Consider the following 14,850-nt stretch of genomic DNA (forward strand, 5'->3'; position numbering starts at 1 on the left):
TCAATTATTTTTTTTTTTTTTTTTTTTTAAATCTAAATCCTACCTGTAATATTTACTCGGAGGCTTGGTCTTCCCAATAAAGCGATCACCTCTCCCTCTATTTGAATAGTTTCTGATGAACACCTCCTCATGAATCTGTCCCAAAATGTTTACAAGGGAAGACCTACCTTTTCTGGCCATGGAAGTAGCCTTAGGTTCTATCCCTATTTTCACAATCTGGATTACTTGCCTCTTCAACACACATTTGCCATACACTCTTCACCATTCATATATAAAGTTTATTACTATTGTCCATTCCCCACCTATATGTGGCCTGGGTTAGGCTGGACCCCAGAATACTAAGGGTCTGTTGATGAATGTCATACAAAGAAGTGAGAGGCAAAGTAGCTTACATTGTAGGAGCGGGGGTGCCTCTGTTTCCACTGTACCAGAAGCAGCTGGGCCACCACCAAAGTAGCGATGAGGATGAGGACCATTTCAGCGTGCATGGCTTCATGGCCACGGTGCTTGGCATGCATGCGTGCGTGCTCAACCCTGAAAGCCAAACAGATGAGGTAAGGCAGGTCAGGGATGGTGTGATGGTAAAATAGCAATGCTTTCCAGGGACATCCCACCATCCCATAGCTCAGAACATATTCTTGTGCTTTGCAGCTGCAAGGTACTGTACAAATTAGAGAATAGAAAAATACACATCTTAGAGAACAGGCATTGGGGGATAGAACCAGAGCTCTGTGGGCCCCAGTCAAAAATTCAGCTACTGGAGTTAAAGGTGGGTTGTCTGCTGCCCACCTGCAAGAGCAGAAACAGCTGACACCTTTCCTGTAGGAAAGAGGTCCCAGGTGAAGCCTGTAGTCACTGCCCATTTCAGTCCTATTTCAACCTGTCACTGGAAGGAGAAAGTAACCCAGAGAAAAGGTTATAGCTATAAAGTCTCATAATCCTACTCAGTGATATTATGACACCAATTAAGAAGTAATACTGCAGATGTGTACTAATTCCAGGGTTAAAGTCTTGCTTTATTTGTCCTACCCTCTCTGTCAGGACCAGGGATTCTGAAAGCTAGTTAATGCCTGAAAAATCTGGACTGCTTCAACTTTATACTAATTCAACAGTGACTACACCATCAGTGTCCACAGGTAAATAGCCTCCTCAAGGGCTCAAGGAAGAGTACAACCGAAAACTCATATAATCTAAGACAGGCATTCTCTGGTCCAGAGGACTGGCAACAAGTGATTCCCTTGGCCAATATAGGCAAAGAGCTTCCTCTAAGAATGCAAAAGAGTTAATCCTACCATTCTGGGTCAGAGTCAGCCAACAGAGAGAAAAAAGGAAGGAGTTAGAAAACTAAATATAAATACAGCCTGTAGTCAGGAGCTTTTATGCAAATTCTCCATGCATGGGGATATTAGGGAGAGAGGGATAGGACAACATAAATGGTATCTTCATAGAGTTCCCAGGAGCAATGAGAGACTATGCAAGAAGAACCCAATGGGATGAATTACATAAGAGATAAATGATAAAGCAAAGAGTTAATTGTACAATCTAGATGGTGGGTGTAAAGGTGTTTACTGTGTAATTCTTTCAATTTTTCTGAGATTTTTCATAATAAAATGTTAGGGAAGAAACATGGTAGGGGAGTGGGCAGCCAAATGTCAGCAGCCAGCCACAGCACCTAAGAGTTTATCCTAGGTGGGAGAATCTGACAAAAAGAAAATATGGAGTGTAAGTCAGAAAAACTTAGGTTCAGACATCCATGTGGCCTTGGCCAAGAAAATTCACATCTCTACATCACAATTTCTTCATTTGTCAAAAAGAGTCCATATCTTTGCTGCTTCCCTCATAGGGTTGTTGTGAGGATAAGCTAAACTAAAGGGCAAAGGGCATTTTAAAAACCTAAAGACTGTGGGGAGTTATAAAGATAACAAGACATAAATTTCTTATTCGCAGACAGTATATGACTGAATGGATGTACACAACAAAAAATCAAAGAAATATCTAGAAAATACCGGAGAAGATCTAGTTCAGGTTCCCACCCAATGCAAACATTATCTTTATAATATTTGTTTGAATACTTCCACTGGCTGAGAACATCTGCCTCTTAAAGTAGTTAGGGAACTATGTGTCTGGCACATTGTAGGTGTTCACATGTGTTATGAAGAAATAAAATTCCAATGCTTTAAGGGCAGAAGTTCACTATACCACAATTATTAAAGCTGTCTCTGATAACGAGACAAAATATCTATCTATAGCTTCAATCCGTTGGACCTAATCTTATACTCTGGAACAACAAAGGATATTTTCACTCTTCTTACCCAGCGCTGCGCTTTCAAAGATTTGTCATGATCTTATTTAAAAACAAAAACAAAAACTATCCTCTTCCTACTATCACTTTTCTGTGCCCTTTTAGGCTAACAGTTCTTTTCAACACTATTCATATAATATAATGTGAAAACCATTAAACCTGGTTGCCTTCTTCTAGACATTATCTAGCTAAAGATCTTCTTAATATACAGTGTTTACAACAAAATCAATGTGGACTCAGTGAAGCAGAGCACGGTGGAACTATCACCACCCTAAAGCAGATAATATATTTTTAGAAACATCTTCCAAATTTTGGAATGTTTTGATAGCTGAGGTAAAAAACTAGTACATATTAAGCTTACAGTCACCTAAAATCTTGCTGGGTTTGTCATATAAGTTGGTATCTTTGCAATTCTCCATTTTTATAATCTAAATGAAGGGGGGTTTTGCACTATTAATAAAGTCTACATGGTTGATTTCAGCTCATTGGTCAGCTACCTTGTGAAGTTTGTGGGGTAAGCACTCTGAAAGTTCTTTACTGATGAGTAATCATGACAATATTTGTTGACTCACTCTGGTTACAAAACATGTTAGTAGCAGAGTTGAGATCAGAAGACACATCTCTCATTTTTCACCCAGAGCTCTCTGCCCTGTTCATGGATAATGATATTAATGATGATAATCAACACTTACTGGAAGCTTACCACATGCCAGGCATTGTTCTAAGATTTTCACATATATTAATCCCCACAACTACTCTATGCGGTACAGGTACTGTCGTAATCTTCATTGTGCAAACTGGTAAAATTAAGGTAGTAAGAAACTAAGTAACTTGCCGAAGACCGCACAGCTAGGAAATGGCAGAACTAGTAGTGTTCAAACCCAAATAAATGGTTTGGTGCAATTACCTATTTACTCCCCAGGACTGAAGGAGCTACTCAGGAGTAACCCAAGTACTGGGAAAGATCCCAAATGACCTGTCTTACTGGTCAAGAGTCACTGCCTCCCCACAGCCAAGTTAGCAAAAGGGAAGATATACAACTCTGTTAGTAGGATTAATTTATAGTTTCCAGCCTAAGGGGCCCACACTGTCACACTTACCTCCATTGCTCCTCTGGGGAGAGGTCCGACATATCAACCTGTAGAAAGACACCACAAGAAAAATCCATTACTGTCTGAGAACTATCCCTGCACAACATAAGGTGCTCATACATTCATCATTATCTTCAAGGAATTACAAGAAGCTTTCAAGTGTCGTAATCTGTATGGAACCTTCCCCAATACTCTATTTCCCACTGATCTCTCCCTTCTCTAACCACTTACTTTGTCTCATGTCTATGACTGACAGTATATTGTATGTATATGCAAGGCAATGAGGATAGGAGAGTAACTCTAACCCCTAAGATGTTCACAGCCTTGTCAGGAAGTCACACATATATACAGAAAATTTCTTTATTATATGCTGAGGACTAGTTAGAGAAGAATAAAGAAATGGCTTCTGATCCAATCTGGGGTGTTATAGATTGGAGAGAGTTCCCAGAGGAGATGTGAAATATCATCCAGATGAAAAAATAAGAGAAATAAATGTTCCAGGCAAAGGGACTAACATAAACATGAAGGAATAAAGTTGCATACAACTTTATTTATTTATTTGTATAGCATACAAATAAATGAGTATGGCTAGAGCAAAAAGTATGAATCAGAATTAGTGGGAGATGAAGCTAAATAAAATATTTTGTCATATAATGCTGTTTGAGTCTAAATGGCTTTATGGCATCAGGCAAAACATTAGACTAGGGTGAACTAAGCTTCAGTCTGCTCTGCTATTAACTAGTAGTATGGCCTTCCAACTTCAAAGTTCTGGTTCTATTTGTTAGTCTTGTCCTTTTAGAACAGGGTTTCTCAACCTTGACATTAGGGATATTTGAGACTGGTTCATTTTTTTGGTGGGGTGGGGAGTTCTCTGTACACTGTAGGACGTTTTAGCAGCATCCCTGGCCTCACCCTCTAGATGCCAATAGCATCTCCACAGAAGCAACTATGTCTACAGACATTGTAAAATGTCCCCTGTGGAAAGAAAACTGCCTCCAGTTGAAAACCACTGCCCAAAAATAAACTCTTTGAGTTCAGGACACAGAAAGCAGTCTTCTGCTTCCTTGCAGCCACACAAAAGCATACCCAAGTGTCAGTACATAAGTCAAAAACATTACTTTCATACATTCTTTTACTGACCTGAACTGAAAATGTTTCTTGATGTCAAGAGGAGAGACAATTCTCAAATGTATCAATCAACAAATATTCTTTTAGTACCTATGATGTTCAAGGCCCAATTTCCCACTGTTCCTATGATAATTTCAGAAAAGTACTTTACATGGAATGTTTGATTTAAAATGGGCAGAACTCTCCTACTGAGTCAAATCAGCACATATTTACCAGGCATCCTTTTATATGTGTGTATTGTGTACTCCCATCACTCTTTAGGGAGGGCTTTCTGATTTCTACATGTCCCAGCTAAGTTAAAACAAAACAAAACAAAAACAACAACAACATCTCAAGGCTTCACCCAGCCAATCAGGATAATAAAGTCAACCACCTCCTCTCTTTTCCTAATTCACACAATGCCTCACAGAATATATTCAGGTGTCCTGACTCAGGCCTTCATCTCCCCCGGAAAAAAAGAGGCCCCAGAGTATCCCAGAAGGACAAGTGGATATAAGAAATGGAAATGCCCAGGGTGCCTGGGTGGCTCAGTTGGTTAAGTGTCTGACTTTGGCTCAGGTCATGATCTCGGTTCATGAGTTCGAGTCCCACATCGGGCTCTGTGCTGACAGCTCAGAGCCTGGAGCCTGCTTCGGATTCTGTGTTTCCCTCTCTCTCTGCTCCTGCCCTGCTCACACTCTGTCTCTGTCTCTCAAAAAGTGAATAAACATTTAAAAAAAATTAAAAAAAAAAAAAGAGAAGAAATGGAAATGCCCATTTGGGCAGTACCTGAGCAGACAATTAAGGACCATATTTCTAAAGAAACAATCCATATGGTTTCACACTACGTATCAAAACTCTTTTCCTTTTTTCCAACTTGAACCTGCATCTTGCCAAACCAGTCTGTTCATTGTCCCAAAACACATGGGTCTCATTCCTGTCTCTAGCCTTTGCATATCCTTCCTTTTGATTGCCATGTCTCCCTCTCTTTTTTCCCATCCAAGTCCAACTTGTCCTTTGAGGAACCAGCTGCAATTTCACCTTCTCTGGAGAAGCCTTCCCTGATCCTCTAGCTTAGTGAATGTGGCCCTCTGGTTTTCTCAAGCATGGATTTTTCTCCTTCTCACTCAAAGTGTAGTACAAAGGCTAGTGTCAACTTTATTTGGGTGCTTGTTAGAAATGCAGAATCTCAGGCATCACTCCAGACCCACTGAATCAGAATTAAAAAAAAAAAAAAAAGTTTATTATAAGCATGAGTGCATGAGCATGGGGAGGGGCAAAGAGAGTAGAGAGAGAGAGAACCCAAAGCAGGCTCTGTGCTGTCAGTGCAGAGCCTGACACAGGGCTTGATCCCACAAACCATGAGATCATGACCTGAGCCGAATGAAGAGTTGGATGCTTAACTGACTGAGCCACCCAGGCACCCCCAGAATCCTCCTTTTAATAAGATCTCCAGATGATCTGTATGCACATTAAATTTTAGAAGCACTGTTCCATGCCATTCATTCATAGTCTTATGTTATCTTAGACATGATTGCCAAGTGATCTAACTGCTTCTTAAGGCAGGACCAGCATTAAGGTCGGGGTAAGCAAGGGACCTAGGGCTCAAAATTTAAGGAGGCACTCACTGTCAGGTACTAATCCTCCACTTGCATGACCTTGAAAGTGAGTGTCTCCTTAAAGTTTGCACCCTAAGTGCCTTGTTTGCTTCACTCTATTCCTAGCCTGCTTTTGTGTAACTTGCTCCCATCCCAGAAACCTGGAAGATCCCACAGCGCCAAGGAGAATACACAGCTTTGTGTCTTTCAAGGAGAACAGAACAGAGCTGAGCATATATTACGCACTCAGTGAGTACTGAAGGAATTGAACACAATTCTCTACAATATGATAAGTATGCTGACAAACCAGCACCTTACCTGGAGATGCTTAAATGGGAGTATAAACAAACACTTGAAAAGTACTTAATAAGCATCTGGGAAAGAAGTATTCATTTGACACCAGGAAGCACCCAGAAAATCATGTTTAAAAAACTCTATGTCAAAACAAAACAAGACAAGACAAAACCAAGACAACATAACTACATGTTCAAAGAAGCCAGACAAGTCTATTGAAGGAAAAACTAAGGAAGATCCAAAGAACTAGGCCAGACACAGGGGTGCCTCTCCATGAGATAGTGGTCAAGCATGCTACTGTCCATATAGTCTATACTGTCTCTCCATCTGGAAAATAAAGAATAAGACTTCTGATTTCATTGTGGGGCTGTGAACGTAAGAACATTCCAGGTCACCATGCGATTTCATTGCCTTTCCTCCTGGGAGAGTGGAAGTACTTTATAAAGTAACAGGAGAGGCTGGGGAACCAAATGCTGGTGAAGCACAGAACAGTAATGCTTTCAGAGCCTCAGAGAAAACAGCTCAGAAAGGCAAACACTAAGGCTGAGATTGGACTTGGACTTACAGGACCATTTAGCACTTCATGGAGTACTGTGAATCCTAAGAGTAAAGATATGATTTGGCTTTAATATTTGCCTCCTGAACCAAGCGATTATTTACATTAGATACAAACTGGTCTTCAAGTGCAAGTGGAAAGACAAGGAAAGCTCTAAACTACAACTATAATTAACCTGTACCATCTGGAAATACAGCTTTATTTGCTCCCTCATTAATGAGTTTATTCATCTGGGTCCAAGAAGTAAGACAGTCTTGATTGTGCCCTGTCCAGAGCTCAGGTTAGCTAACTAGGGAGGCTCTCTAGGCATGGTTACTGATTGATGGGCTGACATCCAACTCCCAAGACCCACATACAGAATGTTTTCTTGCCAACCACTCACCCCTCTCCTAGAAGCTCACAAGGCACCTATAGTTATGCCAATCTACCTAAGTCCAGATTTGAAAGAATAAACCAAAATGTCAGGCAGAGGGCAAGAGAAAATTTCATAAAAATAGAAAATGCTCAGGTGTAAAAGACTCAGGGACCCACCCATGTAACCCCACAAATAGGCCTCCTGTCCCACCCCCTCAAGTATCAGATCCCCTCTGGTCTCTGAGTCTTTACACAGGCTGGTTACTTTGTCCATTAATGCCCTCTGTTCCACAAACCAGTTCTGCCTTGGTACAAAATGCTGGCCAAATCCTCCTGGCTCCAGGAAGGCTCTTTAGACTGACCCCATTCAATGAAGAAACAAATATCCTCTACTGCCTTGCTAAGCATGGGGCATAGTCCAGCAGCATCAGCACCGTGAGACCTTATTAAGAAACAGAATCTCAAGACTCCATCCCAGACCTCCTGAATCAGAATCTACACTTAATAAGATAGCCAGATAATTCATACGCCCATTAAAGCATTGCTACTGCTGCTATTGCATCCCAGCACTCACATTCCACAATGTGTCCAAAGACATATACTTCTATGTACCTGATTATTTTAATAACAGCTTTTCTGAGATCTAATTCACATACCATAAATTCATCCAGTCCTTTTCTGTATATTCACAGAGTTGTGCCACCATCACCACTGTGTAAGTTTGAAACATTTTACCACCATAAGAAGAAACCACATACCAGTTAGCAGTCACTCTCCATCCTCCCCCAGCCCAAGAAGACACTCATTTACTTTCTGTCTCTATCTATAGATTGCCTATTCTAGACATTTCATAAAAATGGGATCATACAGTATGTGGTCTTTTGAGATTGGCTTCTTTCACTTAGCATGTTTTCAATGTTCATCAGGTTGTAGCATGTATTGCAGTTAATTCCTTTTTATTGCCAAATAACACTGCACTGTATGGATATACTACATTATATCTATCCACTCAACAGTTAATGGACATTTGGGTTGTTTATACTTTCTGGCTATTAAAAATAATGCTGTTACGAACATTCATTTACAAGCTTTTGTGTAGACATGTTTTCATTTCTCTTGAGGATATATACCTAGGAGTGAAACTGTTAGGTCATATGGTAACTCTATGCTTAACCTTTCGAAGAACTGCCAAACTGTTTTCCACAGCAGCTGCACCATTTTACATTCCCACCAGCACTGCGTGAACGTTCCAATTTCTCCACATCCTCAACAATACTTGTTATTCTCTTTTTCATAAACGCATCCAAGTGGGTGGGAAATGGTTTCGCTATGTGATTTCAATTTTGCATTTCCCTAATGGATAATGATGCTGAGCATCTTTTCATATGTTTATTGGCCATTTATATATCTTAACTTTGGAGAAAAGTTTATTCAGACTTTTGTCCATTTTTTAAAAATAGACTTTTTTGGAGGATTTTTAGGCTTACAGCAAAACTGAACAAAAAATACAGCGTTTGCCATATATCCCCTCCACCCAAACACACATAGCCTCCCCCATTATCAACATCCCCCACCAGAGTAGTACATTTGTCCCAACTGATGAATCTACACTGACACATCATTTCACCCAAAGTTCAGTTTACCTTAACAAACATATAACCTATAAGGACGTGTACACAACATTCAAGTATCGTACAGAGTAGTTTCACTGTCCTAAAAATTCTGTGTTCTGCTTATTTATCATTCCATCCTCCCCTAATCCCTAGCAAATACGTATCTTTTTACGGTCTCTATGGTTTTGCCTTTTCTAGAGTGACATATAGTTAAAATCATATGTAGCCTTTTTACATTGGCTTCTTTCACTTAGTAATATGCATTTAAGACTCCTCTGTTTTTTCATGGTTTGATTGCTCATTTCTTCTTAATGAATAATATTCCATTGTCTGGATGTACCACAGTTTATTTATCCACTCACCTACTGAAGGATATCTTGGTTACTTCCAACATTTGGCAACTACGAATAAAGCTGCTATAAACAACTGTGTGGACATAATAGTGTGTTTAATTTTGTTCTTCTCCTTTAATACTGTATTGGCTATTCTGGGTCTTTTGCCTCTCCATATAAAGTTTAGAATCAGTTTGTCAATATCCACAAGGTAACTTGCTGGGATTCCGACAGGCATTGCACTAAATCTATAAATCAAGCTGGGAAGAACTGACATCTTGACAACATTGAATCTTCCTATACCTAAACGCGGAATATCACTCCATTTAAATAGTTCTTCTTTAATATTTTGATCAGAGCTTCATAGTTTTTCTCATATAGCTCCTATAAACATTTTGCTAGATTTATACTAGTATTTATGCTAGGATGTCATTTTCATGGAGCTAAAGTAAATGGTATTGTTTGTTTTTAATTTTAACGTTTATTTATTTCTGAGAGACAGAGACAGAGCATGAGAGGGGGAGGAGCAGAGAGAGAGGGAGACACCGAATCTGAAGAAGGCTCCAGGCTCTGAGCCATCAGCACAGAGCCCGACATGGGCCTCGAACTCACGAACCCGTGAGATCATGACCTGAGCTGAAGTTGACCTCCCAACCAACTGAGCCACTCAGACGCACCGGTATTGTGTTTTTAATTTCAAATTCCACTTGTTCATTGGTGATATATATATATATATATATGAAAGCAATTGGCTCTTTTTATATTAACCTTGCTGGATTTATATCATCCTGAAACCTTGCTATAATAGTTCCAGATTTTTTGTTGACATTTTTGGGTTTTCTACATAGACACTTATGTCATCTGTGAATAAAGGTGGTTTTATTTCTTCCCTCCAAATCTGTATACATTTTACTCCCTTGTCTTACTGTATTAGCTAGGCCTTCCATACAGTATGATGTTGAAAAGCATGGTGAGAGGAGACACCATTTACGTTGCTCTTAACCTTACTGGGAAAGCTTCAAGTTTCTCACCATCAAGTATGATGTTAGCTGCAAATTTTTTTTGTAGATATTCTTTATCAATTTGATTAAGTTACTCTCTATTTTTAGTTTTCTGAGAATTTTTATCTTTTTTTTTTGTAGATGCAGTTTTTTTTTTTAATTTTTTAAAATTTACATCCAAATTAGTTAGCATATACTGCAACAATGATTTCAGGAGTAGATTCCTTAGTGCCCCTTAACCATTTAGACCATCTCCCACTCCCACAACCACTCCAGTAACTCTCAGTTTGTTCTCCATATTTATGATCTCTTCTGTTTTGTCCCCCTCCCTGTTTTTATATTATCTTTGTTTCCCTCCCCTTACGTTCACCTGTTGATTTTTGTCTTTCTCTGCCTAATTTCACTTAGCATAATACCCTCCAGTTCCATCCACGTAGTTGCAAATGGCAAGATTTCATTCTTTTGGATTGCCGAGTAATACTCCATTGTATATATATATACCACATCTTCTTTATCCATTCAGCCATCGATGGACATTTGGGCTCTTTCCACACTTTGGCTCTTGTTGATAGTGCTGCTATAAACATGGGGGTGCATGTGTCCCTTCAAAACAGCACACCTGTATCCCTTGGATAAATGTCTAGTAGTGCAATTGCTGGGTCACAGGGTAGTTCTATTTTTAGTTTTTTGAGGAACCTCCATCCTATTTTCCAGAGTGGCTGCACCAGTTTGCATTCCCACCAGCAGTGCAAAAGAGATCCTCTTTCTCCACATCCTCGCCAACATCTGTTGCTGCCTGAGCTGTTAATGTTAGTCATTCTGACAGGTGTGAGGTGGTATCTCATTGTGGTTTTGATTTGTATTTCCCTGATGATGAGTGATGTTGAGCATTTTTTCATGTGTCGGTTGGCCATCTGGATGTCTTCCTTGAAGAAGTGTCTATTCATGTCTTTCACCCATTTCTTCACTGGATTGTTTTTTGGGTGTTGAGTTTGATAAGTTCTTTATAGATTTTGGATACTAACCCTTTATCTCATATGTCATTTGCAAATATCTTCTCCCATTCTGTCGGTTGCCTTTTAGTTCTGCTGATTGTTTCCTTTGCTGTGCAGAAGCTTTTTATTTTGATGAGGTCCCAGTAGTTCATTTTTGCTTTTGTTTCCCTTGCCTCTAGAGACGTGTTAAGAAGTTGCTGCAGGCAAGATCCTGCTTTCTCCTTGAGGATTTTGATGGCTTCCTGTCTTACATTGAGGTCTTTCATCCATTTTGAGTTTATTTTTGTGTATGGTGTAAGAAAGTGGTCCAGGTTCATTCTTCTGAATGTCGCTGTCCAGTTTTCCCAGCACCACTTGCTGAAGAGACTGTCTTTATTCCACTGGATATTCTTTCCTGCTTTGTCAAAGATTAGCTGGCCATACGTTTGTGGGTCCATTTCTGGGTTCTCTATTCTCTTCCATTGATCTGTCTGTTCTTGTGCCACTGAGAATTATCTTAAATGGGTATGGGATTTTGTCAAGAGCTTTTTCTGTATCTATTCATATATTTATGTAATTTTTCTTCTTTAGCCTATCAATGTGATGGGTTACATTAAATGATTCTCAAACGCTGAGTTAACTTGCACACGTGGGATAAATCCCACTCAGTCATGGTGTATGATTCTTTTTATACACTGTCAGATTTGTTAATATTTTATTGATGGTTTTTTTTTTAAATTTTTTTTTTAACGTTTATTTATTTTTGAGACAGAGAGAGACAGAGCATGAACGGGGGAGGGTCAGAGAGAGGGAGACACAGAATCTGAAACAGGCTCCAGGCTCTGAGCTGTCAACACAGAGCCTGACGCGGGGCTCGAACTCATGGACAGCAAGATCGTGACCTGAGCCGAAGTCGGCCACTCAACCGACTGAGCCACCCAGGCGCCCCTATTGATGGTTTTTAAATTGATGTTTGTAAGAGACATTGGTCTGTACTTTCTTGAATTGTCCCCTCATTCATTTATAATACTAGTAACTTGTGTCCTCTTTTTTTCATAGTTAGCCTGGTTACAGACCTACCAGTTGTATCAATTTTTTCAAAGAACCAGATTTTGATTTTGTTGACCTTCTCTACTGATTTCCTATTTTCAATCCATTGACTTCTACCTTGTTTTTCATTATTTCTTTTCTCCTGCTTACTTTGGTTTTAATTAGCACTTTTTTCTAGGTTCCAAAGATGAATCCATAGGTGATTGATTCTAGATCTTTCTTTCCTCTAAACATGCTTTTACTGCATCCCACAAATTTTGGTAAGTTGAGTTTCCGTTTTCATTTAGTTCAAATATACTTAAATTTTTCCTGAGATTTCTTCTTCGATCCATGTGTTATTTAGAAGTGTGTTGTGTAGGGGCGCCTGGGTGGCTCAGTCGGTTGAGCGGTCGACTTCAGCTCAGGTCATGATCTCGCGGTCCTTGGGTTTGAGCCCCGCGTTGGGCTCTGTGCTGACAGTTCGGAGCCTGGAGCCTGTTTCGGATTCTGTGTCTCCCTCTCTCTGACCCTCCCCCGTTCATGCTCTGTCTTTGTCTCAAAAATAAATAAACATTAAAAAAAAAATTAAAAAAAAAGAAGTGTGTTGTGTAATCTTCAAGTATTTGTGGATTTTTTTTTAATGTTTGTTTATTTTTTGAGAGAGAGAAAGCACAAGAGAGGGAGGGGGAGAGAGAGGGAGGGAAATGCAGAATCTGAAGCAGGTTCCAGGCTCCAAGCTGTCAGCACAGAGACTGATGCAGGGCTCGAACTCATAAACTGTGAGATCATGACCTGAGCTGAAGTCAGATGGTTAACTGAGCCAGCCAGGCACCCCAAGTATTTGTGGATTTTCTTTCTCTTCTTGAATTCTAGCTGAATTCCACTGTGCTCTGACAATGTGTTCCTATTCTTTTAAATTTGTTGTGTTTTATAGAAACTTTGTGGTCTACCATGGTGAATGTTTCATGAAAACTTGAGAAGGTCAATCTTTTCTGCTGTTGTTAAATGAAGCAGTCTACAGATGTCCATTATATCCAGTTGATTGATAGTGTTAACTGAATTTAGCTATGTACTTACAGACTTTCTGATGGCTGAATCTGTCCATTTCTGACAGAGGAATGCTAAGCCCTATAACTATAATCTGGATTTGTCTACTTCCGGTTGCAGTTCTATCAGCTTTCACTTCACATGTTTTGACACGCTGCTGTTACGTATATACACATTGAGGACTGTTACGTCTTCTTGGAGGATGGACTTTTATTACTACATAATGCCCCTCTTGATCCCCAATAACTTTCCTTGCTCTGAGGTCTGCTCTGTCTGAAATTAATATAGCTAGTCTTACCTTCTTTTGATTAGTATTAGTATGCTATATCTCTCTTTATTCATTTAATTTTATATGTATCCTTTTACTTAAAAAGGGGCTTCTTGTAGGCAATATATAGCAGATCTTTTTTTTCATCCACTATGACAATCTTTCAGTTGGTGCATTTTTTTAAGCTTATTTGAGAGAGAGTGCGCACATGTGAGCAGGAGAGGGGCAGAGAGAGAGGGAGAGAGAACCCCAAGCAGGCTCCATGACATCAGCACAGAACCCGACTGAGGGCTCGAACCCATGAACCTTGAGATCATGACCTGAGCTAAAATCAAGAGTCAGACATGTAACCAACTGAGCCACCCAGGCACCCCAGAATTATGTGTGTGTGTGTGTGTGTATGTGTGTGTGTGTGTGCACGCACGTGTGCGTATTCATATACACATATATATTTAAGTTTATTTATTTTGAGAGAGAGAGTATGGGAGGAGCAGAGAGAGAGAATTCCAAGCAGAGTCCACACTGTCAGCATAGAGCCCGATGCGAAGCCTGAACTCACGAACCGTGATACCATGACCTGAGCTGAAACCAAGAATTGGATGCTCAACCAACTAAGCTATCCAGGCGCCCCTGAATTATTTATATTTTTATTGTTGGGCCGTAAAAGTTCTTTATATATTTTCTGGATACTTATCTGATGTATGACTTATAAGTCAGATAAGTCTCTTATCTGATATATGACTTCCAAATATTGTCTCCCATTCTGTGGTGTGTCTTTTTACTTTCTTGATAGCATCCTTTGCAACACAAAAGTTTCTCACTTTGGTAAGTCCAACTTATTTACTTTTTCTTTAACTGCTTATGCTTTTGGTATCATATCTAAGAAGATTTCATGATTTGGTCATGATTTATGACTATGTTTTCTTCTAAAATTTTTATAGTTTTATTTATATTTAGGTCACTGGTCCACTTTGAGTTAATTTTTTTATATGGTATGAGATAGGAGTCAACTTCATTCTTTTACATGTGGCTAGCTAACTGTCTCAGCACCATTTGTTGAAAGGACAATTCATTCCCAATGTGCACCTAATTCTTCACACTGGCTCTTAATTCTGTAAGATGGTGCAACACCCTTGTTTTCCACATCATTTTCTCAAGTGTCCCCACAGCTCTATAAACTTTGCTGACAGAACCTCAGAAAAGTCCAAAAGATACCTGAAGAACTGTATATAATACCATAAATAAATAAGTAAAAAAATAAGCAAACAAATAAGGCCTCAAAGC

General features: G+C 39.5%; 1 protein-coding gene across 3 annotated transcripts in view; it reads right to left on the reverse strand.

Moving 5' to 3' along the window:
* Positions 1–14,850, reverse strand: part of RNF121 (ring finger protein 121) — an 83,378-nt gene that overhangs the window by 48,335 nt on the left and 20,193 nt on the right. For all 3 annotated transcript variants that reach the window (XM_042957558.1, XM_042957559.1, XM_007080910.3), the window contains exons 2-3: positions 3,403–3,440; positions 393–534 (exon numbers count right to left, since the gene is read on the reverse strand). In XM_042957558.1, coding sequence (XP_042813492.1) covers positions 393–534; positions 3,403–3,434 — 174 coding nt within the window. In that variant the 5' untranslated portion in view covers positions 3,435–3,440. The remainder of the gene's footprint in view (positions 1–392; positions 535–3,402; positions 3,441–14,850) is intronic.

Source organism: Panthera tigris, chromosome D1, assembly GCF_018350195.1.
Source record: "Panthera tigris isolate Pti1 chromosome D1, P.tigris_Pti1_mat1.1, whole genome shotgun sequence".
Taxonomy (NCBI): Eukaryota; Metazoa; Chordata; class Mammalia; order Carnivora; family Felidae; genus Panthera; species Panthera tigris.